General features: G+C 40.2%; 1 protein-coding gene across 1 annotated transcript in view; it reads right to left on the reverse strand.

Moving 5' to 3' along the window:
• The window catches only part of LOC128648289 (neuropeptide-like protein C4orf48 homolog), a 41,350-nt gene extending 18,735 nt beyond the window's left edge, over positions 1-22,615 (reverse strand). The window contains exons 1-2 of the mRNA XM_053700914.1: positions 22,552-22,615; positions 20,046-20,188 (exon numbers count right to left, since the gene is read on the reverse strand). Of these exons, the coding sequence (XP_053556889.1) occupies positions 20,046-20,169 (124 nt within the window). The 5' untranslated portion in view covers positions 20,170-20,188; positions 22,552-22,615. The remainder of the gene's footprint in view (positions 1-20,045; positions 20,189-22,551) is intronic.
• Between the last annotated feature and the right edge of the window lie 1,931 nt (positions 22,616-24,546).

The following is a 24,546-nucleotide window of genomic DNA, read 5'->3' on the forward strand; positions in this document are numbered from 1 at the left end:
CGTGGGTTTTCAGATTCTCTAATAGATACTCTTATTCAGGCTAGAAAGCCTGTAACTAGAAAGATTTACCATAAGATATGGAAAAAATATATCTATTGGTGTGAATCTAAAGGATTCCCATGGAACAAGATAAAAATTCCTAGGATTTTATCCTTTCTACAAGAGGGTTTGGAGAAGGGATTATCTGCAAGTTCTCTGAAGGGACAGATTTCTGCGTTATCTGTTTTACTTCACAAAAGGCTGGCAGCTGTGCCAGACGTTCAGGCGTTTGTTCAGGCTCTGGTTAGAATCAAGCTTGTTTACAGACCTTTGACTCCTCCCTGGAGTCTCAATCTAGTTCTTTCAGTTCTTCAAGGGGTTCCGTTTGAACCCTTACATTCCGTAGATATTAAGTTATTATCTTGGAAAGTTTTGTTTTTGGTTGCAATTTCTTCTGCTAGAAGAGTTTCAGAGTTATCTGCTCTGCAGTGTTCTCCGCCCTATCTGGTGTTTCATGCAGATAAGGTGGTGTTGCGTACTAAGCCTGGTTTTCTTCCGAAAGTTGTTTCCAACAAGAATATTAACCAGGAGATAGTTGTACCTTCTTTGTGCCCGAATCCAGTTTCAAAGAAGGAACGTTTGTTACACAATTTGGACGTAGTCCATGCTCTAAAATTCTATTTAGAGGCCACTAAAGATTTCAGACAAACTTCTTCTTTGTTTGTTGTTTATTCTGGTAAAAGGAGAGGTCAAAAAGCAACTTCTACCTCTCTTTCTTTTTGGCTTAAAAGCATTATCCGTTTGGCTTATGAGACTGCCGGACGGCAGCCTCCTGAAAGAATCACAGCTCACTCCACTAGGGCTGTGGCTTCCACATGGGCCTTCAAGAACGAAGCTTCTGTTGACCAGATATGTAAGGCAGCGACTTGGTCTTCACTGCACACTTTTGCCAAATTTTACAAATTTGATACTTTTGCTTCTTCGGAGGCTATTTTTGGGAGAAAGGTTTTGCAAGCCGTGGTGCCTTCCATTTAGGTGACCTGATTTGCTCCCTCCCTTCATCCGTGTCCTAAAGCTTTGGTATTGGTTCCCACAAGTAAGGATGACGCCGTGGACCGGACACACCTATGTTGGAGAAAACAGAATTTATGCTTACCTGATAAATTACTTTCTCCAACGGTGTGTCCGGTCCACGGCCCGCCCTGGTTTTTTTTAATCAGGTCTGATGAATTATTTTCTCTAACTACAGTCACCACGGTATCATATGGTTTCTCCCTATGCATATTTCCTCCTGTACGTCGGTCGAATGACTGGGGTAGGCGGAGCCTAGGAGGGATCATATGACCAGCTTTGCTGGGCTCTTTGCCATTTCCTGTTGGGGAAGAGAATATCCCACAAGTAAGGATGACGCCGTGGACCGGACACACCGTTGGAGAAAGTAATTTATCAGGTAAGCATAAATTCTGTTTTCCAACATAAAAACTATTTTTAATAATTCCTAATCTAAAACCCTATTCTAAATAAAAACTATCTTAAAAAATGATAAGTGATTTTAGTTATTTTGCATTTTAAAAAAATACCCTAAACTAAAAAAAAAATCTAAAAAAAAATATCCTTAACAATCCCCTGAAAAGGCCATTACTGATTAAGCTCTTTTGCAAAGTAAATAAACCCTATACTAAAAAACCCAAGCTAAAAAAAGCCATCCTAAAAAAATGCCCTAAAAAGGTCATAAATGATTTAGGGATAGATTACGTATGAAGCGCAAATTAACGATCCCGCTTGAGCATTAATTGCACTAGAAGTAAGATTGTTTGCGCTCGTTGGGTTGCACTCATATTATGAGTTGAAAGTAAACGGTTTTAGCTCTAACGGTAACCTGAAAAGTGCAAAAATCCGAACTTAGAATATCGTGTGCGCGTTCACATATTCCCCCATAGAAGTCAATGGAGAAAAAAAAGTGGAAAAAAAACATTCCACTCATGTGCAAACATGATTGCATATTCCCATTTGCGCTAACCTGAACATAAAAATATGAATATTTCATATGCCAATGTTCTGCACATAACAGAATATGTTCTATTTATTCAACTGCATTGAGTGGCCCTTTAACTCTCTCCTGCCTCCCCCCCCCCCCCCTTCAATCTATCCTAAATGCCTCTGCCAGGATTATCCACCTTTCCCGTCGCTCTGTATCTGCTGCACTTCTCTGCGAGTCCCTTCATTGGCTCCCCATTCACAGTAGAATTAAATTCAAAATTCTCACCCTTACATACAAAGCTCTAACCAACGCCGCTCCCCTCTACCTATCTTCTCTAATAAACAAGTATACTCCAGCCCGCCCACTAGGATCCAACAATGACCTGCTCCTTGCATCCACGACTATCACCTCTTCTCATGCTAGACTGCAGGACTTCTGTCATGCAGCACCTACCCTCTGGAACACTTTAACTCGTGCTGTCAGGCTTTGCTCTAATCTTTCTTCCTTTAAATGCTCCCTGAAGACTTTTCTGTTCAGGGAAGCCTACCACCCAACTCAATAATAAATTAATTTCACTTACCTAAGATTTTCCTCATCTAACTCTGCATTAACATCTTTCTCAATCTTGTAGTCCTCACCTCTACTGATGTCGCGAACATAAAAATTTCGGTTGGCGAACGGGAACTTCCGCAAATGTTTGCGAACGGGCGAACCGGGCGAACCGCCATAGACTTCATTAGGCAGGCGAATTTTAAAACCCACAGGGACTCTTTCTGGCCACAATAGTGATGGAAAAGTTGTTTCAAGGGGACTAACACCTGGACTGTGGCATGCAGGAGGGGGATCCATGGCAAAACTCCCATGGAAAATTACATAGTTGATGCAGAGTCTGGTTTTAACCCATAAAGGGCCTAAATCACCTAACATTCCTAAATTGTTTGGAATAACGTGCTTTAAAACATCAGGTATGATGTTGTATCGATCAGGTAGTGTAAGGGTTACGCCCACTTCACAGTGACAGACCAAACTTCCGCAGTGGTTACAACATCTAAATAGTTTCTAAATTTTGTCCTGAGTTTAGAAATACCGGCCTAGATTTGGAGTTTGGCGGTAGATGGGTTGTTAACGCTACGCGGGCTTTTTTCTGGCCGCACCATAAATTTAACTCTGGTATCGAGAATCCAAAAAAATTCTGCGTTAGGCTCCAAAAAAGGAGCGTAGAGCATTTTTACCGCAAATGCAACTCTCGATACCAGAGTTGCTTACGGACGCGGCCAGCCTCAAAAACGTGCTCGTGCACGATTCTCCCATAGGAAACAATGGGGCTGTTTGAGCTGAAAAAAAACCTAACACCTGCAAAAAAGCAGCGTTCAGCTCCTAACGCAGCCCCATTGTTTGCTATGGGGAAACACTTCCTACGTCTGCACCTAACACTCTAACATGTACCCCGAGTCTAAACACCCCTAACCTTACACTTATTAACCTCTAATCTGCCGCCCCCGCTATCGCTGACACCTGCATATTATTATTAACCCCTAATCTTCCGCTCCGTAAACCGCCGCAACTTACATTATCCCTATGTACCCCTAATCTGCTGCCCCTAACACCGCCGACCCCTATATTATATTTATTAACCCCTAACCTGCCCCCCACAACGTCGCCGCCAGCTACTTACAATAATTAACCCCTAATCTGCCGACCGCAAAGCGCCGCCACCTACGTTATCCTTATGTACCCCTAATCTGCTGCCCCTAACACCGCTGACCCCTATATTATATTTATTAACCCCTAATCTGCCCCCCACAACGTCGCCGCCAGCTACCTACACTTATTAACCCCTAATCTGCCGAGCGGACCTGAGCGCTACTATAATAAAGTTATTAACCCCTAATCCGCCTCACTAACCCTATCATAAATAGTATTAACCCCTAATCTGCCCTCCCTAACATCGCCGACACCTAACTTCAATTATTAACCCCTAATCTGACGACCGGAGCTCACCGCTACTATAATAAATGGATTAACCCCTAAAGCTAAGTCTAACCCTAACACTAACACCCCCCTAAGTTAAATATAATTTACATCTAACGAAATTAAATAATTAAATAAATTATTCCTATTTAAAGCTAAATACTTACCTGTAAAATAAATCCTAATATAGCTACAATATAAATTATAATTATATTATAGCTATTTTAGGATTAATATTAATTTTACAGGCAACTTTGTATTTATTTTAACCAGGTACAATAGCTATTAAATAGTTAATAACTATTTAATAGCTACCTAGTTAAAATAATTACAAACTTACCTGTAAAATAAATCCTAACCTAAGTTATAATTAAACCTAACACTATACTATCATTAAATTAATTAAATAAAATACCTACAATTACCTACAATAAAACCTAACACTACACTATCAATAAATTAATTAAATACAATTCCTACAAATAACTACAATTACATAAACTAACTAAAGTACAAAAAATAAAAAAGAATTAAGTTACAAAAAATAAAAAAATATTTACAAACATAAGAAAAATATTACAACAATTTTAAACTAATTACACCTACTCTAAGCCCCCTAATAAAATAACAAAGACCCCCAAAATAAAAAAATGCCCTACCCTATTCTAAATTAATAGAGTTAAAAGCTCTTTTACCTTACCAGCCCTGAACAGGGCCCTTTGCGGGGCATGCCCCAAGAAAATCAGCTCTTTTGCCTGTAAAAAAAAACATACAATACCCCCCCCCCAACATTACAACCCACCACCCACATACCCCTAATCTAACCCAAACCCCCCTTAAATAAACCTAACACTAAGCCCCTGAAGATCTTCCTACCTTGTCTTCACCTCAACAGGTATCACCGATCCGTCCTGGCATCCGGTGCTGAAGAGGTCCAGAAGAGGCTCCAAAGTCTTCCTCCTATCCGACAAGAAGAGGACATCCGGACCGGCAAACATCTTCATCCAAGCGGCATCTTCAATCTTCTTCCATCCGGTGCGGAGCGGGTCCATGTTGAAGCAGCCGACGCGGATCCATCCTCTTCTTTCTGCGTCTCCCGACGAATGACGGTTCCTTTAAGGGACGTCATCCAAGATGGCGTCCCTCGAATTCCGATTGGCTGATAGGATTCTATCAGCCAATCGGAATTAAGGTAGGAATATTCTGATTGGCGCAGAAAGAAGAGGATGGATCCGCGTCGGCTGCTTCAACATGGACCCGCTCCGCACCGGATGGAAGAAGATCGAAGATGCCGCTTGGATGAAGATGTTTGCCGGTCCGGATGTTCTCTTCTTGTCGGATAGGAGGAAGACTTTGGAGCCTCTTCTGGACCTCTTCAGCACCGGATGCCAGGACAGATCGGTGATACCTGTTGAGGTGAAGACAAGGTAGGAAGATCTTCAGGGGCTTAGTGTTAGGTTTATTTAAGGGGGGTTTGGGTTAGATTAGGGGTATGTGGGTGGTGGGTTGTAATGTTGGGGGGGGGGTATTGTATGTTTTTTTTTACAGGCAAAAGAGCTGATTTTCTTGGGGCATGCCCCGCAAAGGGCCCTGTTCAGGGCTGGTAAGGTAAAAGAGCTTTTTAACTCTATTAATTTAGAATAGGGTAGGGCATTTTTTTTATTTTGGGGGTCTTTGTTATTTTATTAGGGGGCTTAGAGTAGGTGTAATTAGTTTAAAATTGTTGTAATATTTTTCTTATGTTTGTAAATATTTTTTTATTTTTTGTAACTTAATTCTTTTTTATTTTTTGTACTTTAGTTAGTTTATGTAATTGTAGTTATTTGTAGGAATTGTATTTAATTAATTTATTGATAGTGTAGTGTTAGGTTTTATTGTAGGTAATTGTAGGTATTTTATTTAATTAATTTAATGATAGTATAGTGTTAGGTTTAATTATAACTTAGGTTAGGATTTATTTTACAGGTAAGTTTGTAATTATTTTAACTAGGTAGCTATTAAATAGTTATTAACTATTTAATAGCTATTGTACCTGGTTAAAATAAATACAAAGTTGCCTGTAAAATTAATATTAATCCTAAAATAGCTATAATATAATTATAATTTATATTGTAGCTATATTAGGATTTATTTTACAGGTAAGTATTTAGCTTTAAATAGGAATAATTTATTTAATAAGAGTTAATTAATTTCGTTAGATGTAAATTATATTTAACTTAGGGGGGTGTTAGTGTTAGACTTAGCTTTAGGGGTTAATCCATTTATTATAGTAGCGGTGAGCTCCGGTCGTCAGATTAGGGGTTAATAATTGAAGTTAGGTGTCGGCGATGTTAGGGAGGGCAGATTAGGGGTTAATACTATTTATGATAGGGTTAGTGAGGCGGATTAGGGGTTAATAACTTTATTATAGTAGCGCTCAGGTCCGCTCGGCAGATTAGGGGTTAATAAGTGTAGGTAGCTGGCGGCGACGTTGGGGGGGGGCAGATTAGGGGTTAATAAATATAATATAGGGGTCGGCGGTGTTAGGGCAGCAGATTAGGGGTACATAAGGATAACGTAGGTGGCGGCGCTTTGCGGTCGGCAGATTAGGGGTTAATTATTGTAAGTAGCTGGCGGCGACGTTGAGGGGGGCAGGTTAGGGGTTAATAAATATAATACAGGGGTCGGCGGTGTTAGGGGCAGCAGATTAGGGGTACATAAGGATAACGTAGGTGGCGGTCGGCAGATTAGGGGTTAAAAAAATTTAATTGAGTTGCGGCGATGTGGGGGGACCTCGGTTTAGGGGTACATAGGTAGTTTATGGGTGTTAGTGTACTTTAGGGTACAGTAGTTAAGAGCTTTATGAACCGGCGTTAGCCCAGAAAGCTCTTAACTCCTGCTTTTTTTCTGCGGCTGGAGTTTTGTCGTTAGAGCTCTAACGCTCACTTCAGAAACGACTCTAAATACCGGAGTTAGGAAGATCCCATTGAAAAGATAGGATACGCAATTGACGTAAGGGGATCTGCGGTATGGAAAAGTCGCGGATGAAAAGTGAGCGTTAGACCCTTTTTTCAGTGACTCCAAATACCGGGGGTAGCCTAAAACCAGCGTTAGGAGCCTCTAACGCTGGTTTTCACGGCTACCGCCAAACTCTAAATCTAGGCCACCCAATGTTAACATGTTCTTTGCTTTTTTGCAAGTTATAGGGAAATAAATACAAGAAGCACTTTGCTATTTCAAAACCACTTTTTTTCAAAATGAGCGCTAGTTACATTGGAACCCTGATATCTGTCAGGAATACCTGAATATCCTTTGACATGTATATATTTTTTTTAGAAGACATCCCAAAGTATTGATCTAGGCCCATTTTGGTATATTTCATGCCACCATTTCACCGCCAAATGCGATCAAATAAAAAAAAATTGTTCACTTTTTCACAAACTTTAGGTTTCTCACAGAAATTATTTACAAACAACTTATGCAATTATGGCATAAATGGTTGTACATGCTTCTCTGGGATCCCCTTTGTTCAGAAATAGCAGACTTATATGGCTTTGGCGTTGCTTTTTGGTAATTAGAAGGCTGCTAAATGCCACTGCGCACCGCACATGTTTTATGCCCAACAGTGAAGGGGTTAATTAGGGAGCATGTAGGGAGCTTGTAAAGTTAATTTTAGCTTAAGTGTAGTGTAGTAGACAACCCAAAGTATTGATCTAGGCCCATTTTGGTATATTTAATGCCACCATTTCACCGCCAAATGCGATCAAATTTAAAAAAAAACTAAAACATTTTCGCAATTTTAGGTTTCTCACTGAAATTATTTACAAACAGCTTGTGCAATTATGGCACAAATGGTTGTAAATGCTTCTCTGGGATCCCCTTTGTTCAGAAATAGCAGACATATATGACTTTGGCGTTGCTTTCTGGTAATTAGAAGGCCGCTAAATGCTGCTGCACATCACAAGTGTATTATGGCTAGCAGTGAAGGGGTTAATTAGGTAGTTTGTAGGGAGCTTGCAGGGTTAATTTTAGCTTTAGTGTAGAGATCAGCCTCCCACCTGACACATCAGACCCCCTGATCCCTCCCAAACAGCTCCCTTCCGTCCCCCACCCCACAATTGTCCCCGCCATCTTAAGTACTGGCAGAAAGTCTGCCAGTACTAAAATAAAAGGTTTTTAATTTTTTTTAAATTATTTTTAGCATCTTTACGTATGCTGTGGTGTAGCATCCCCCCTTAGCCCCCAACCTCCCTGATATCCCAAAAACAGCTCTCTAAGCCTCCCCATCTGCCTTATTGGCGGCCACCTTGGGTACTTGCAGCTGTCTGCCAGTACCCAGTTTGAAAAAAAAGTGTAGTTTTTTCTGTTTTTTTTTTTTTTTTCTGTAGTGTAGCTTCCCCCACAGACCAACCCCCACCACCTGCCACACCAGATATGAGTGGTGGCACTGGGCAAGTGGGCACAGTATATGCTGTGAGCCTGACACACATTCTGGCAGGCAGGCAACTGCAATTAGATTACACAGGAAAAAAAAAAGCAGACTGATGTTCTAGCCCTAAAAAGGGCTTTTTGGGGTGCTGTCCTTACAGCAGAGATCAGATGAGTCCTTCAGGACTGTAGTGGACACTGAATACACTAGCCTAGCTATCGATTTCCCTATTAAATCAGCAGCAGCTAAACTGTCCCTCCTCTCACTAAGAATGCAGCTTCCGAATGAATCTAAAATGGATGCTGTCCAGGAGGTGGGAGGGTCTGGGAGGGAGGGTCTGCTGCTGATTGGCTGGAATGTGTCTGCTGACTGTGAGGTACAGGTTCAAAGTTTAATCAATGATTACGAATAGGGGGCGGATCGAACATCGCATATGTTCGCCTGCCGCGGCGAACGCGAACAAGCTATGTTCGCCGGGAACTATTCGCCGGTGAACTATTCACAACATCACTACTCACCTCCTGTTTCTGAACCTCCAACCCTTCTAGATTTTAAGTTCCCACGGGAAAAGGGCCCTTAATTCCCCCTGTATGTGTTTGTAAATTTTGTCCTTTCTCTTACAAGTTTTATATCATTGTTTTATTTAAATGAATTGTATCCATGGACAGAGCTGCGGAATATGTTGGCGCTTCATAAATAAAGTATAATAACAAAAATAATAAAAATACATATTTCTACATATATAGATGATGTTTTTTGGTACAATATATATCTATACCTATATACAGTCATGGCTAAAAATATTGGCACCCCTGCATGTCAGATAATGCACCACTTCACCCAGAAAATTGTTGCAATTACAAATGTTTAGGCATTCTCATGTTTATTTATTTTGTTTGTATTGGTATGACACAAAAAAGTAGAGAAAAAAGCCAAATCTGACACATTCCACACAAAACTCCAAAATTAGACTGGGCAAAATTATTGGCACCCTCTATTTAATATTGGATAGCACACCCCTTAGAAAAAATAACTGAAATCAATTGCTTTCTGGAACCATCAATGAGTTTCTTACACCATTCTACTGGAATTTTGGACCACTCTTCTTTCGCCATCTGCTCAAGGTTTCTCAGATTGGAAGGGTTCCTTTTCCCAACTGCTGTTTTGAGATCTCTCCACAGGTGCTCTATGGGATTGAGATCTGGACTAATTGCTGGCCAGTTCAATACTCTCCAGCGCTTTGTCTTAAACCATTTCTGGGTGCTTTTTGACGTGTGCTTTGGGTCATTGTCCTGCTGTAAGACCCATGACCTCTGACAGAAACCAAACTTTCTGACACTGGGCTCTACATTGCGCCACAGAATTCTTTGGTAATCTTCAGATTTCATAATGCAATGCACACAGTCAAGACATCCAGTGCCTGAAGCAGCAAAGCAACGCTAAAACTTCAGTGAACCTCCATTATGTTTGACTGTAGGGACTGTATTCTTTTCTTTAAAAGCCTCATTTCTTCTTCTGAAAACAGTAGAATGATGGGCTTTACCAAAATGCTGTAATTTTGTTTAGTCTGTCCACAACACATTCTCCCAAAAGGATTTTGGCTTCCTCAGGTAAGTTTTGGCAAACACCAGTCTGGATTTTTTATGTTTTTGTGTCAGCAGTGGGGTCCTCCTGGGTCTCCTACCATAGCGTCCCTTTTCATTCAGATGGCGACATATAGTGTGAGCTGACACATTTGTACCCTGTGCCAGAAGGTCAGCTTGAATTTGTCTGGATGTTGATCGAGATTCTTTATCCACCATTCGTAAAATCCTTTATTTTCCAGGGAGATTAGCTGCAGTGCATAGGCTGTAAACTTCTTGACAATGTTGCGCACAGTGGACAAATGAACATTAAGATCTCTAGAGATGGACTTGTAACCTTGAGATTGTCCATGCTTTTCCACAATTTTTGTTCTTAAATCCTCAGACAATTATTTGCTGCTATTTCTCTTCTCCATGCTCAGTGTGGCACAAAGAGACATACAACAGAAAGGTTGGGTCAATTTTTCACCATTTTAACTGGTTGCCGGTGTGATTTCTATATTGTCAGAACCTGTTAATTGATACAGGTGAGTTTAATTACAAATTACAGGCACATCACAAACCAATACAAACAAAAGAAATAAACATGAGAATGCCTAAACATTTCTAATTGCAACATTTTTCTGCCTAAAGTGGTTCATTATTGGGGTGCCAATAGTTTAGGGCCATGACTGCATATAGATGATTATAAATAGGTATAGATATATATAGATATATATAGGAATATCTATTTAGAAATATTTAGAAAATATTCTGCTATGTGCAGAACATAGGAATGTGAAATATTTACAGTAAATACATAGTTAAAGCCTTTATAAAATATGAATATTGCATAAATATGCTTTTGCATGTTTTCATCTACTTAACAGCAAAGGGCTCCAATGCACTTCTATATATGTCTACATATGTGTACATATGTGTATATATGTTTTTAGACATGTATATGTATGTACAGTATCTCACAAAAGTGAGTACACCCCTCACATTTTTGTAAATATTTTATATCTTTTCATGTGACAACACTGAAGAAATGACACTTTGCTACAATGTAAAGTAGTGAGTATACAGCCTGTATAACAACAAAAGTGAGTACACCCTAAGTGTAAATGTCCAAATTAGGCCCAATTAGCCATTTTCCCTCCCCGGTACCATGTGACTCGTTAGTGTTACAAGGTCTCAGGTGTGAATGGGGAGCAGGTGTGTTAAATTTGGTGTTATCGCTCTCACACTCTCTCATACTGGTCACTGGAAATTCACCATGGCACCTCATGGCAAAGAACTCTCTGAGGATCTGAAAAAAAAATTGTTGCCCTACTTAAAGACGGCTTTGGCCTTTCAGAATATTGCCAAGACCCTGAAACTGAGTTGCAGCACGGTGGGCAAGACCATACAGCGGTTTCACAGGACAGGTTCCACTCAGAACAGGCTTCACCATGGTCGATCAAAGACGTTGAGTTCATGTGCTCAGCGTCATATCCAGAAGTTGGGGAAATAGACGTATGAGTGCTGCCAGCATTGTTGCAGAGGTTTAAGGGGTGGGGGGTCAGCCTGTCAGTGCTCAGACCATATGCAGCACACTGCATTAAATTGGTTTGCATGGCTGTCGTCCCAGAAGGAAGCCTCTTCTAAAAATGATGCACAAGAAAGCCCGCAAACAGTTTGCTGAAGACAAGCAGACTAAGGACATGGATTACTGGAACCATGGCCTATGGTCTTATGAGAGCAAAATAAACTTATTTTGTTCAGATGGTGTCAAGCGTGTGTGGCGGCACAATAGAATGCCAATAGAATGCGAGCTCAATCTGATTGGCTGATTGGATCAGCCAATCGGATTGAACTTGATTCTGATTGGCTGATTCCATCAGCCAATCAGAAAATTCCTACCTTAATTCCGATTGGCTGATAGAATCCTATCAGCCAATCGGAATTCGAGGGACGCCATCTTGGATGACGTCCCTTAAAGGAACCGTCATTAGTCGGGAGACAACGGAAGAAGAGGATGGATCCGCGTCGCCTGCTTCAAGATGGACCCGCTCCGCACCGGATGGAAGAAGATTGAAGATGCCGCTTGGAGAAGATGTTTGCCGGTCCGGATGTCCTCTTCTTGCCGGATAGGAGGAAGACTTTGGAGCCTTTTCTGGACCTCTTCAGCACCGGATGATGGATCGCCAACCCCCGCTTGGGTTGGATGAAGATGTTGGAGCCAGGACGGATCGGTGAACCTGGTATGGTGAAGACAAGGTAGGAAGATCTTCAGGGGCTTAGTGTTAGGTTTATTTAAGGGGGGTTTGGGTTAGATTAGGGGTATGTGGGTGGTGGGTTGTAATGTTGGGGGGGGGGTATTGTATTTATTCTTTTACAGGCAAAAGAGCTGAAATTCTTGGGGCATGCCCCGCAAAGGGCCCTGTTCAGGGCTGGTAAGGTAAAAGAGCTTGTAACTTTTTTAATTTAGAATAGGGTAGGGAATTTTTTATTTTGGGGGGCTTTGTTATTTTATTAGGGGGCTTAGAGTAGGTGTAATTAGTTTAAAATTGTTGTAATATTTTTCTTATGTTTGTAAATATTTTTTTATTTTTTGTAACTTAGTTCTTTTTTATTTTTTGTACTAGTTTATTTAATTGTATTTATTTGTAGCAATTGTGTTTAATTAATTTATTGATAGTGTAGTGTTAGGTTAATTGTAGGTAATTGTAGGTAGTTTATTTAATTATTTTATTGATAGGGTAGTGTTAGGTTTAATTATATCTTAGGTTAGGATTTATTTTACAGGTAAATTTGTTATTATTTTAACTAGGTAGCTATTAAATAGTTCTTAACTATTTAATAGCTATTGTACTTAGTTAAAATAATTACAAAGTTGCCTGTAAAATAAATATTAATCCTAAAATAGCTACAATGTAATTATAATTTATATTGTAGCTATATTAGGATTTATTTTACAGGTAAGTATTTAGCTTTAAATAGGAATCATTTATTTAATAAGAGTTAATTAATTTCGTTAGATGTAAATTATATTTAAGTTATGGGGGTGTTAGTGTTAGGGTTAGACTTAGCGTTAGGGGTTAATACATTTATTAGAATAGCGGTGAGCTCCGCTCGGAAGATTAGGGGTTAATAATTGAAGGTAGGTGTCGGCGATGTTAGGGAGGGCAGATTAGGGGTTAATACTATTTATGATAGGGTTAGTGAGGCGGATTAGGGGTTAATAACTTTATTATAGTAGCGCTCAGGTCCGCTCGGCAGATTAGGGGTTAATAAGTGTAGGCAGGTGTCGGCGACGTTGAGGGGGGGCAGATTAGGGGTTAATAAATATAATATAGGGGTCGGCGATGTTAGGGCAGCAGATTAGGGGTACATAGGGATAACGTAGGTTGCGGCGGTTTACGGAGCGGCAGATTAGGGGTTAATAAGTGTAAGGCTAGGGGTGTTTAGACTCGGGGTACATGTTAGAGTGTTAGGTGCAGACGTAGGAAGTGTTTCCCCATAGGAAACAATGGGGCTGCGTTAGGAGCTGAACGCTGCTTTTTTGCAGGTGTTAGGTTTTTTTTCAGCTCAAACAGTCCCATTGTTTCCTATGGGGGAATCGTGCACGAGCACGTTTTTGAGGCTGGCCGCGTCCGTAAGCACCGCTGGTATCGAGAGTTGCATTTGCGGTAAAAATGCTCTACGCTCCTTTTTTGGAGCCTAACGCAGCATTTGTTTGAACTCTCGATACCAGAGTTAATTTTATGGTGCGGCCAGAAAAAAGCCCGCGGAGCGTTAACAGCCCTTTTACCGCCAAACTCCAAATCTAGGCCTAAGATAGCTACAATGTAATTAATAATTACATTGTAGCTATCTTAGGATTTATATTTATTTTACAGGTAACTTTGTATTTATTTTAGCTAGTTAGAATAGTTATTAAATAGTTATTAACTATTTAATAACTACCTAGCTAAAATAAATACAAAATTACCTGTAAAATAAATCCTAACCTAAGTTACAATTAAACCTAACACTACACTATCATTACATTAATTAAATAAATTAACTACAAATAACTACAATTAAATACAATTACATAAACTAACTAAAGTACAAAAAATAAAAAAAGCTAAGTTACAAAAAATAAAAAAAATAAGTTACATACATTTAAAAAAATATTACAACAATTTTAAGCTACTTACACCTAATCTAAGCCCCCTAATAAAATAACAAACCCCCCCAAAATAAAAAAAATGCCCTACCCTATTCTACATTAAAAAAGTTCAAAGCTCTTTTACCTTACCAGCCCTTAAAAGGGCCTTTTGTGGGGGCATGCCCCAAAGAATTCAGCTCTTTTGCCTGTAAAAGAAAAATACAACCCCCCCAACATTAAAACCCACCACCCACATACCCCTAATCTAACCCAAACCCCCCTTAAAATAACCTAACATTAATCCCCTGAAGATCATCCTACCTTGAGTCGTCTTCACTCAGCCGAGCAGCGATGGAACCGAAGAGGACATCCGGAGCGGCAGAAGTGATCATCCAAGGGGCGCTGAAGAAATCTTCCATCCGATGAAGTGATCCTCCAATCGGCGCTGATTAAATCTTCCATCCGGGCGAGGTCATCTTCCAAGAGGCGCTGAAGAAGTCTTCTATCCGGGCGAGGTCATCTTCCAAGCCGGGTCTTGAATCTTCATCCCACCGACGCGGAACATCCTTCTTTCCCGACGGACTACCGACGAATGAAGGCTCCTTTAAGGGACGTCATCCAAGATGGCGTCCCTTCAATTCCGATTGGCTGATAGGATTCTATCAGCCAATCGGAATTAAGGTAGGAAAAATCTGATTGGCTGATTGAATCAGCCAATCAGATTCAAGTTCAATCCGATTGGCTGATCCAGTCAGCCAATCAGATTGAGCTCGCATTCTATTGGCTGATCGGAACAGCCAATAGAATGCAAGCTCAATCTGATTGGCTGATTGGAGGATCACTTCATCGGATGGAAGATTTCTTCAGCGCCCCTTGGATGATCACTTCTGCCGCTCCGGATGTCCTCTTCGGTTCCATCGCTGCTCGGCTGAGTGAAGACGACTCAAGGTAGGATGATCTTCAGGGGATTAGTGTTAGGTTATTTTAAGGGGGGTTTGGGTTAGATTAGGGGTATGTGAGTGGTGGGTTTTAGTGTGGGGGGGTTGTATTTTTCTTTTACAGGCAAAAGAGCTGAATTCTTTGGGGCATGCCCCCACAAAAGGCCCTTTTAAGGGCTGGTAAGGTAAAAGAGCTTTGAACTTTTTAAATGTAGAATAGGGTAGGGCATTTTTTTATTTTGGGGGGGTTTGTTATTTTATTAGGGGGCTTAGATTAGGTGTAAGTAGCTTAAAATTGATGTAATATTTTTTTAAATGTTTGTAACTTATTTTTTTTATTATTTGTAACTTAGCTTTTTCATTTTTTGTACTTTAGTTAGTTTATGCAATTGTATTTAATTGTAGTTATTTGTAGTTAATTTATTTAATTAATGTAATGATAGTGTAGTGTTAGGTTTAATTGTAACTTAGGTTAGGATTTATTTTACAGGTAATTTTGTATTTCTTTTAGCTAGGTAGTTATTAAATAGTTAATAACTATTTAATAACTATTTTAACTTGCTAAAATAAATACAAAGTTACCTGTAAAATAAATATAAATCCTAAGATAGCTAAAATGTAATTATTAATTATATTGTAGCTATCTTAGGGTTTATTTTACAGGTAAGTATTTAGTTTTAAATAGGAATAATTTATTAAAGTATAGTGTAGTGTTAGGTGTAATTGTAACTTAGGTTAGTTTTTAGTTTACAGGTACATTTCTCTTTATTTTAGCTAGGTAAGCCCTTAAATAGTTAATAACTATTTAATAGCTATTGTACCTAGTTAAAATAAATTGAAAGGTACCTGTAAAATAAAAATAAATCCTAAGATAGCTACAATATAATTATTATTTATATTGTAGCTATATTAGGGTTTATTTTATAGGTAGGTATTTAGTTTTAAATAGGATTAACTTAGTTAATAATAGAAATATTATTTAGATTTATTTAATTAATATTTAAGTTAGGGGGGTGTTAGGGTTGGTGTTAGACTTAGGTTTAGGGGTTAATAATTTTATTACAGTGGCGGCGGTGTAGTGGGGAGCAGGATAGGGGTTAATAAATTTATTATAGGTTGCGGCGGGTTCAGGGAGCGGCGGTTTAGGGGTTAAACTATTTATTTATTTGCGGCGAGGTGCGGGATCAGCAGGATAGGGGTTAATAACTTTATTATAGAGGGCAACGGTATAGGGGGGGCAGGATAGGGGTTACTAGGTATAATGTAGGTGGCAGCGGTGTCCAGGAGCTGCGGTTTAGGGGTTAATACATTTATAAGACTTGCGGCGGGGTCTAGGAGCGGCGGTTTAGGGGTTAGTAACTTTATTTAGTTGCGGGGGGCTCCGGGGGGGTATAGGGGGTAGAACACTGTAGTTTAGTGTGAGTGCTTAGTGACAGGCTAGCAAGAAAGCTGTAAAAAAGCCGAAGAGCAGCGAGATCGGATGAGTGATAACTCTCACAGTCCGCTGCTCATCGCCCCGCGGCTTTTTGACAGCTTTACTTGATAACTTTTTTCAGGTCCACGGCGGCGATGTGAGGCGAGCTTAGGCGGGCGTATTGGGCCGGCGAAGGCAGGAAAGTTGACACGTTGATAACTACCCCCCATAATCTGGCCCTTAGTTATTTTGCAAAATAAAAAAGATAAAAAATAAAAAGACCCCCCAAAAAAACGCTAAACCACAAAGTTTGTACTGACGAACTTGAATATGGCTCCTTAGGTGGGCAGTTGCGGGTCCATTGTAGTGGTCATCAGGTCCTCTTTAGTCTTCTCTGGTGGTCCTCAGAGATGTTGCGGCACCTTCTTCTTTCCAATGTATCTTCATGCTTTTACCGCAGCACACTGAAGCTTCCCTTATATAGGGGTGCCCTTGCATTTTTGTTGGCTGATTTTCAAATCCAAATTCAAATCAGCCAATAGCATGAAAGCTTTGGGGAGGGGTTAGCTGTTAGGAGGTTAGGGGGTACATAGGTTAGGGATAGTTTGTGATGGGGGTTGTGACTGTTAGGGGGTTAATAGGTTAGGGCAGGGGTGGGCAAGAGGTAGATTGCGGTCTACCAGTGAACCACGAGTGAATTTTGAGGTGACCTCCTGGAAGATTTGAAAAGTCTGCATAATAAGAGAAAGATTTCTCACACATCTAGATTCTGAGTGAAGAGCCTCACCACCATAGATGTATGAGTAATGTTTCTCTTATGCAGACTTTTGAAATCGGCGAGTGAGTCTATGATGGAGGTAAGTGTACTTCAGCATGCACGACGTGGCTGTAGCTGAACTCGCTGCCCCAGCTTTAGTTACTGCCTGTCCCAGACTCTCCTACTTTTTGTCACAAGCGCCAGGCTGAGATGCTGCTCGGTATCCCTGGGTTTGGCAGTTCCAGGTCCTGCTCTGTCTGATATTCTGCTGCTACTTTCTAGTTCTGTCCTCCGTTACTTTTTTCAGGCTCTGCTGGGTGAATGGTCTGGTGATGTTTTTTCTCCCAGGGTCTGTTACTCCCCTCTGGTTCTTTTAATTACTCTGTACCAGGCGTTGATGCTGCTCTCTGAGACTTTCTCTGACACACTATTATCTATACTTTGTGCTAGTATCTGCAGCTTTCTGTCCCCAGAATTTTTTGTCCCCAGATTATGCAGGTCAGTGCTGTTGCTGCTATACCAGTCTCTGGTTGCTGTGTAAAGCGGTACAGAGCCTGCAGGTCCTGCAGCTGTCACTATCCCAACTATTTGCAGTAGTCTTCAGCTAGTAGCGGACGGATGGAGAGCAGCCAACAGGACCTGCCCTCTAATCAACCTGACATGGCGTCCAGCCAATAAAATTACATTGTAGAATGAGTCTGTCTATGATTGACTGAGAATAGCTCATTGTCATCATTGTACCTGAGCTGTGGGTTTCCCATGTGTTCCAGGCTTGACTACTCCGATAGCCCTAGACTTGAGCCGTCTTAATTGTGAGACTACTTATTTATACGCAGGCGCGGTACACAGATAAGGTTGATTGATGGTCCCAGCATGACGTAAACAGAGAGCTCTCGCAGTAAGTAAAATGCGCGGCTGTATTTATTATTAAAAAGCGTGGCTGATTTTTAAAGCTTTATAAGTTGTGGCAAGAATACAATTTTCAGCCAGCAGATCTTATTTGTGGCAAAAATACAATTTTCAGCCACCAACTGGTGTTTTTTTTTAGTTAGGTGATCACGTCACTTGGAATAAAATTAGAGGTAACCCTTGCCTTACAAAAATCTGCCCACACCTGGGTTAGGGGGTAGTTTGTGATGGGGTTGTGGTGGTTAGGGGGTTAATAGGTTAGGGAGCTTATTGCTGTGGAGGTGTGGCAGTTTAGGAGTTAATAGTGTTGAAGGGTAGTTTGTGATGGGGGTTTGGCAGTTTACGGGTTATTAGAGAAGGGGGTTTATTGTGATGGGGTTAAAGCATGAGTGCATTGCGTTGGAGTAATGGAAGTTTAGAGGTTAATAGAGTAGGTGGTTATTGTGGTTGGATATGTGGCGGTTTCGGGGGTTAATAGTTTAGGGAGTTTATAGTGATGGGGTGTGTGGCGGTTTAGGGGTATCATAGTGTAGGGAGCTTATTGCAGTGGGGCTGTGGCAGTTTAGGGGTTAGTAGTAATGTAGGGAGTTTATTGTAATGAGGTGTGGGGCAGTTTAGGGATTAATAGTGTAGGGAGCTTATTGCTGTGGAGGTGTGGCAGTTTAGGAGTTAATAGTGTTGAAGGGTAGTTTGTGATGGGGGTTTGGCAGTTTACGGGTTATTAGAGAAGGGGGTTTATTGTGATGGGGTTAAAGCATGAGTGTAGGTGTTACGTTTTTTAAACATCGCTGCTCCATTGAATTCAAAGGGGTTACTGTGATATTGCAAACTCAGTTTCCTCTGGTTAACTGTTTGTGTGTCGGGTTTCATGCGAACGCAACCAGACTCGTGCAATAAGTTAACTTCTAGCATTGTTAACGCTCGAGCGGGAGCAGTTATTACTGCTCCACTTGTAATCTAGCTCAAAGAAGGTTGCCGTGGTTAAACCAAGTAAAAGTAAATCAAAACCTGATGGGTTGCAATAAAAACACATATTATTTTTATACTTTATTTATAAAGCGCCAACATATTCCGCAGCGCTTTTCATGGGTACAATTTAATTAAATAAAACAATGTTATATAACTTGCAAGAGACAAGACAACATTTTACAAACACATACAGGAGGAATTAAGGATCCTATTCCTGTGGTAAGTTAAGTTACAATCTAGTATAGAAGGGTAGGAGGTTGAGAAGCAGGAGGTGAGGACTGCAAGATTGAGAAAGATGTCAATGCAGAGTTAGATGAGGGAAATGTTAGGTAAGTGAAATTAATTTATTATTGAGTTGGGTGGTAGGCTTCTCTGAACAAAAAAAGTCTTCAGGGAGCATTTAAAAGAAGAAAAATTAGGGGAAAGCCTGACAGGACGATTAGAGAGGATAGATAGTTGATTAGAGAGGATAGAGAGGACTTGTTGATTAGAGAGGATAGATAGTGGGGAGCGGTGTTGGTGAGAGCTTTGTGGTGAGAATTTTTAATTTAATTCTGCTGTGAATGGTGAGCCAATGAAGGGACTCCCAGAGAGGTGCAGCAGATACAGAGCGACGGGAAAGGTGGATTAGCCTGGCAGAGGCATTTAGGATAGATTGAAGGGGGAGAGGCGGGAAAGAGGAAGGGCAGTAAGTAGGTTATTGCAGTAGTCAAGTCGGGAAATAACAAGGGGCTGGATTATTTGCTTTGCAGTGTTATTGCTCAGAAATAGGCAACTCTTGGAAATATTGCGTAGGTGATTGTGGCAGGATGAAGAAAGCGATTAGATGTGGGGGACGAAGGATAGATTTGAGTCAAGTGTAAAACATAGAGGTAAACACTCAAAAAAATGTAGGAAAATTAAAAATAGTAATGCAATTTATGTTGAACCAATTGAGATTAATTTACCCATGCAATTGTGTAATGCCCCTTTAAGTGCTACTAAAAGCATTATTAGCTTGACATTCATATTATGCATACTTTCAGCTGGTATCAGGCTTCCTTGTCCTGGATGGGATCCACCAATGTTCCCGCTCACTGAGACAAACCCTATGGCACCCACGATCATCATGCACAGAAGACTTGTGACACCAGCCAATGCCATTATTAGTATTCAAGATCTACTACAAATGGAAAAAACACATTAAATCTAAATGGTAATATAAATTGTAATGGTTTTATTATACACATTATAAAGAATGTATACAAAGTCATGTCATTACTAAACTACAGCTTGGAGTTTATTTCATTAAAGGGATAGAAAGCAGGTGCATTTTAGTGTTAAATAGAAGCATTATTTTTAAAATCCTTTCATTGGCAAAAATGCTTCTAGTAAAAGCTATTACTGTTTTTTCAGCAGCATACGCACATATGCTGTGAGGGCTTAGTGCACCAGTATTCAAACACCAGACATTCTTATAGTCAAGAGTGGCTTGTATGACACAAATTAAGTGTCCACAGATGAAATAAACACCACCGCCAGCTCGCTAAGCTTGAATAATGGTGCACGGACCCTCACAGCATATGTGCATATGCCGCAGAAAAACAGTAATAACGTTTACTAGAAGGATTTTTGCTAATGGAAGCATAATGTAAAATTGCATTCATTTAAAATTGAAATGTACCCATGCAAATTTCACTTTTGACCCCTCTTCCCTGTTATAAGTTAACTTAATTGTCTGAGAAACTATACAAATGATTGTTATCTCCTATGCAATTTCAGCAAGTTGTTAGATAGGCACAGTTTCCTCTAGTTTAATATCAAGCAGCTATTCACAGCTTTACAATCATCTTTAAGTTTTATGTGGTTGCTTCTGCTGCATTGCACTCACAGAATACACCAGCCAGCCCCAGGAGTTTGTCAGGCAGTTCACCTAAGCCACAGTTCTTCAAACCTCATGTCGGACCCATTACTGGGTCACAACAACATATTTACTGGGTCATGACTTGTGTGTGTGTTGTTGTGGTGTGTGTGTGTTGTATGAGAGTGTGTGTGATGTGTGTGTGTGTTGTATGAGAGTGTGTGTGGTGTGTGTTTTATGAGAGAGTGTGTGGTGTGTGTGTGTTGTATGAGAGTGCGTGGTGTGTGTTGTATGAGAGTGTGTGGTGTGTGTTGTATGAGAGTGTGTGTAGTGTGTGTTGTATGAGAGTGTGTGTGTTGTATGTGTGGTGTGTGTTTTATGAGAGAGTGTGTGGTGTGTGTGCTGTATGAGAGTGTGTGTGTTGTATGAGAGTGTGTGTGTTGTATGAGAGTGTGTGTGGTGTGTGTTTTATGAGAGAGTGTGTGGTGTGTGTGTTATATGAGAGTGCGTGGTGTGTGTGTGTGTGTGTTGTATGAGAGTGTGTGTTTTATGAGAGAGTGTGTGGTGTGTGTGTGTTGTATGAGAGTGTGTGGTGTGTGTGTTATATGAGAGTGCGTGGTGTGTGTGTGTGTGTTGTATGAGTGTGTTGTATGAGTGTGTGTGTGTGTGTGTGTGTGTGTGTTTTGTATGAGAGTGTGTGTGGTGTGTTGTATGAGAGTGTGAGTTTGTTGTATGAGAGTATGTGTGGGGTGTGTGTTGTATTTGAGTGTGTGTGGTGTGTGTGCTGTTGCTGTATGAGAGTGTGTGAGTGTTGTATGAGAGTGTGTGGTGTGTATGTTATATGAAAGTGTATGTTGTGTGTGTGTGTTGTATGAGAGTGTGTGGTGTGTGTGTTAATTTGAGTGTGTGTGTGTGTTGTATGAGAGTGTGTGTGTGTGTGTTGTATGAGTGTGTGTGGTGTGTGTGCGTTATATGAGTGTGTGTGTGTTGTATGAGAGTGTGTGTGGTGTGTTATATGGGAGTGTGTGTGTGTTGTATGTGAGTGTGTGTGGTGTGTGTGCTGTATGAGAGTGTGTGAGTGTTGTATGAGAATGTGTGGTGTGTGTGTTATATGAAAGTGTATGTGGTGTGTGTGTGTTGTATGAGAGTGTGTGGTGTGTGTGTTAATTTGAGTGTGTGTGTGTGTTTTGTGTGTGTGGTGTGTGTTGTATGAGAGTTTGTGTGTGTGTGTGTTGTATGAGAGTGTGTGGTGTGTGTGTGTGTGTGTGTTATATGGGAGTGTGTGTGGTGTGTTATATGGGAGTGTGTGTGTGTGTGTGTTGTATGAGTGTCTGTTGTATGAGAGTGTGTTATTACCTACAAAACACTTTCAAGTTTGACTACAATCAGGAATAAAGTACAAACACATCACAGTCACTTTGCAAACAAATTACAGCTATCTTGTATATTACTTTAGAAATTTTCAGACCCAGCATAAAAATAGGGTTGTGAAAGTATGTGTTATCATTGCACTGGGTCTTGGGGAAAAAAGTTTGAAGAACCCTAAACCAAACATAGCTCATATTTCATGAGAACAATAACTGGGCAATGTCTAATTAATGGCACATTACTTGCACAGTGTTAGCTGCACTGTTTTCTATGCCCCATAGGTGATGTCTGCTGGTCCTGCTAAGCCTATCCTTTACCTTCAAGACGAGACGATGATCTAGCAGTCACAGTCTGCCTGGTACAGCGGATGTGACATGTTCCTTCTTCCTTGCTGACTGGGTCATTGCTATGGTGAATTCCCATAGCAACATAAGATAGAGCATACTGACAGAGTACAGCTGGTGGAACAAAATCCAGTAAGGATATTGCTTTACTTTAAGCATTGTATGTTTAGTGGGAACCACTGATTTGTGTAATAATAGAACCAATCATACAGTCACAACATGATTTACTGTCTTTTCAGTCAGCTTCAACTCATGTGCAAAACAAAATATTTATAAATTGGATATAGCTCAAAGAAAGCTACTGACATTGTGTGTGGTCAGCAGAATAATAATACAGCAATTGTCTATAATGTCTAAAGCTTAGAAAGCAGACATTCAATAAATCATTACATTGAAAAAGGGAAAGGGATAAATATCAAACAACTTGTCATTATTTTGATGCTGAAGTGCCATAAGATTTGAACCTGTTTTCCCTTTCTAAGGCCCAGATTACGAGTTTTGCATTAGAGGCTATGTGGTGCTAACGAGCAGTTTTCTCTCACCGCTCACTTACCTACAGCGCTGGTATTACGAGTTTTAACAAACCCGTCGTTAAAAGGCAAGAAGTGAGCGTTGAGCAAAATTTTGCTCATTACCGCACTCCAATACCAGCGCTGCTTAAGTCAGCGGTGAGCTGGTCGTATGTGCTCGTGCACGATTTCCCCATAGGGATCAACGGGGAGAGCCGGCTGAGAAAAAGTCTAACACCTGCAAAAAATTAGCGTAAAACTCAGTAATGCAGCCCCATTGATTCCTATGGGGAAATAAAAGTTATGTCTACACCTAACACCCTAACATGAACCCCGAGTCTAAACACCCCTAATCTTACACTTATTAACCCCTAATCTGCCGCCCCCGACATCGCCGTCACCTGCATTATACTTTTAAACCCCTAATCTGCCGCTCCAGACACCGCTGCCACCTATATTATACTTATGAACCCCTAATCCGCTGCCCCCAATGTCGCCGCAACCTACCTACACTTATTAACCCCTAATCTGCCGCCCCAACATCGCCACCACTATAATAAACATATTAACCCCTAAACCACCTCACAAACATTAGTTAAATATTATTAACCCCTAATCTGCCGCCCCCAACGTAGCCGCCACTATACTAAATGTATTAACCCCTAAACCTAAGTCTAACCCTAACCCTAACACCCCCTAACTTAAATATAATTTAAATAAATATAAAGAAAATTACTATCATTAACTACATTATTCCTATTTAAAACTAAATACTTACCTATAAAATAAACCCTAAGCTAGCTACAATATAACTAATAGTTACATTGTAGCTAGCTTAGGGTTTATTTTTATTTTACAGGCAACTTTGTATTTATTTTAACTAGGTACAATAGTTATTAAATAGTTATTAACTATTTAATAACTACCTAGCTAAAATAAATACAAAAGTACCTGTAAAATAAAACCTAACCTAAGTTACACTAACACCTAACACTACACTATAATTAAATAAATTAACTAAATTAACAACCATTAAATCAATTAAATTAAATTAGCTAAAGTACAAAAAAAAAAAACACACTAAATTACAGAAAATAATAAACAAATTACAAGATTTTTAAACTAATTACACCTAATCTAATAGCCCTATCAAAATAAAAAAGCCCCCCACAAAAAAAACCCTAGCCTAAACTAAACTACCAATAGCCCTTAAAAGGGCCTTTTGCGGGGCATTACCCCAAAGTAATCAGCTCTTTTACCTGAAAAAAAATAATACAAATAACCCCCCCAACAGTAAAACCCACCACCCACACAACCAACCCCCCAAATAAAATACTAATAATAAAAAACCTAAGCTCCCCATTACCCTGAAAAGGGCATTTGGATGGGCATTGCCCTTAAAAGGGCAGTTAGCTCTTTTGCAGGCCCAAACTCTAACCTAAAAATAAAACCCAGCCAA

The sequence above is a fragment of the Bombina bombina genome, chromosome 2 (assembly GCF_027579735.1).
Source record: "Bombina bombina isolate aBomBom1 chromosome 2, aBomBom1.pri, whole genome shotgun sequence".
Lineage (NCBI taxonomy): Eukaryota > Metazoa > Chordata > Amphibia > Anura > Bombinatoridae > Bombina > Bombina bombina.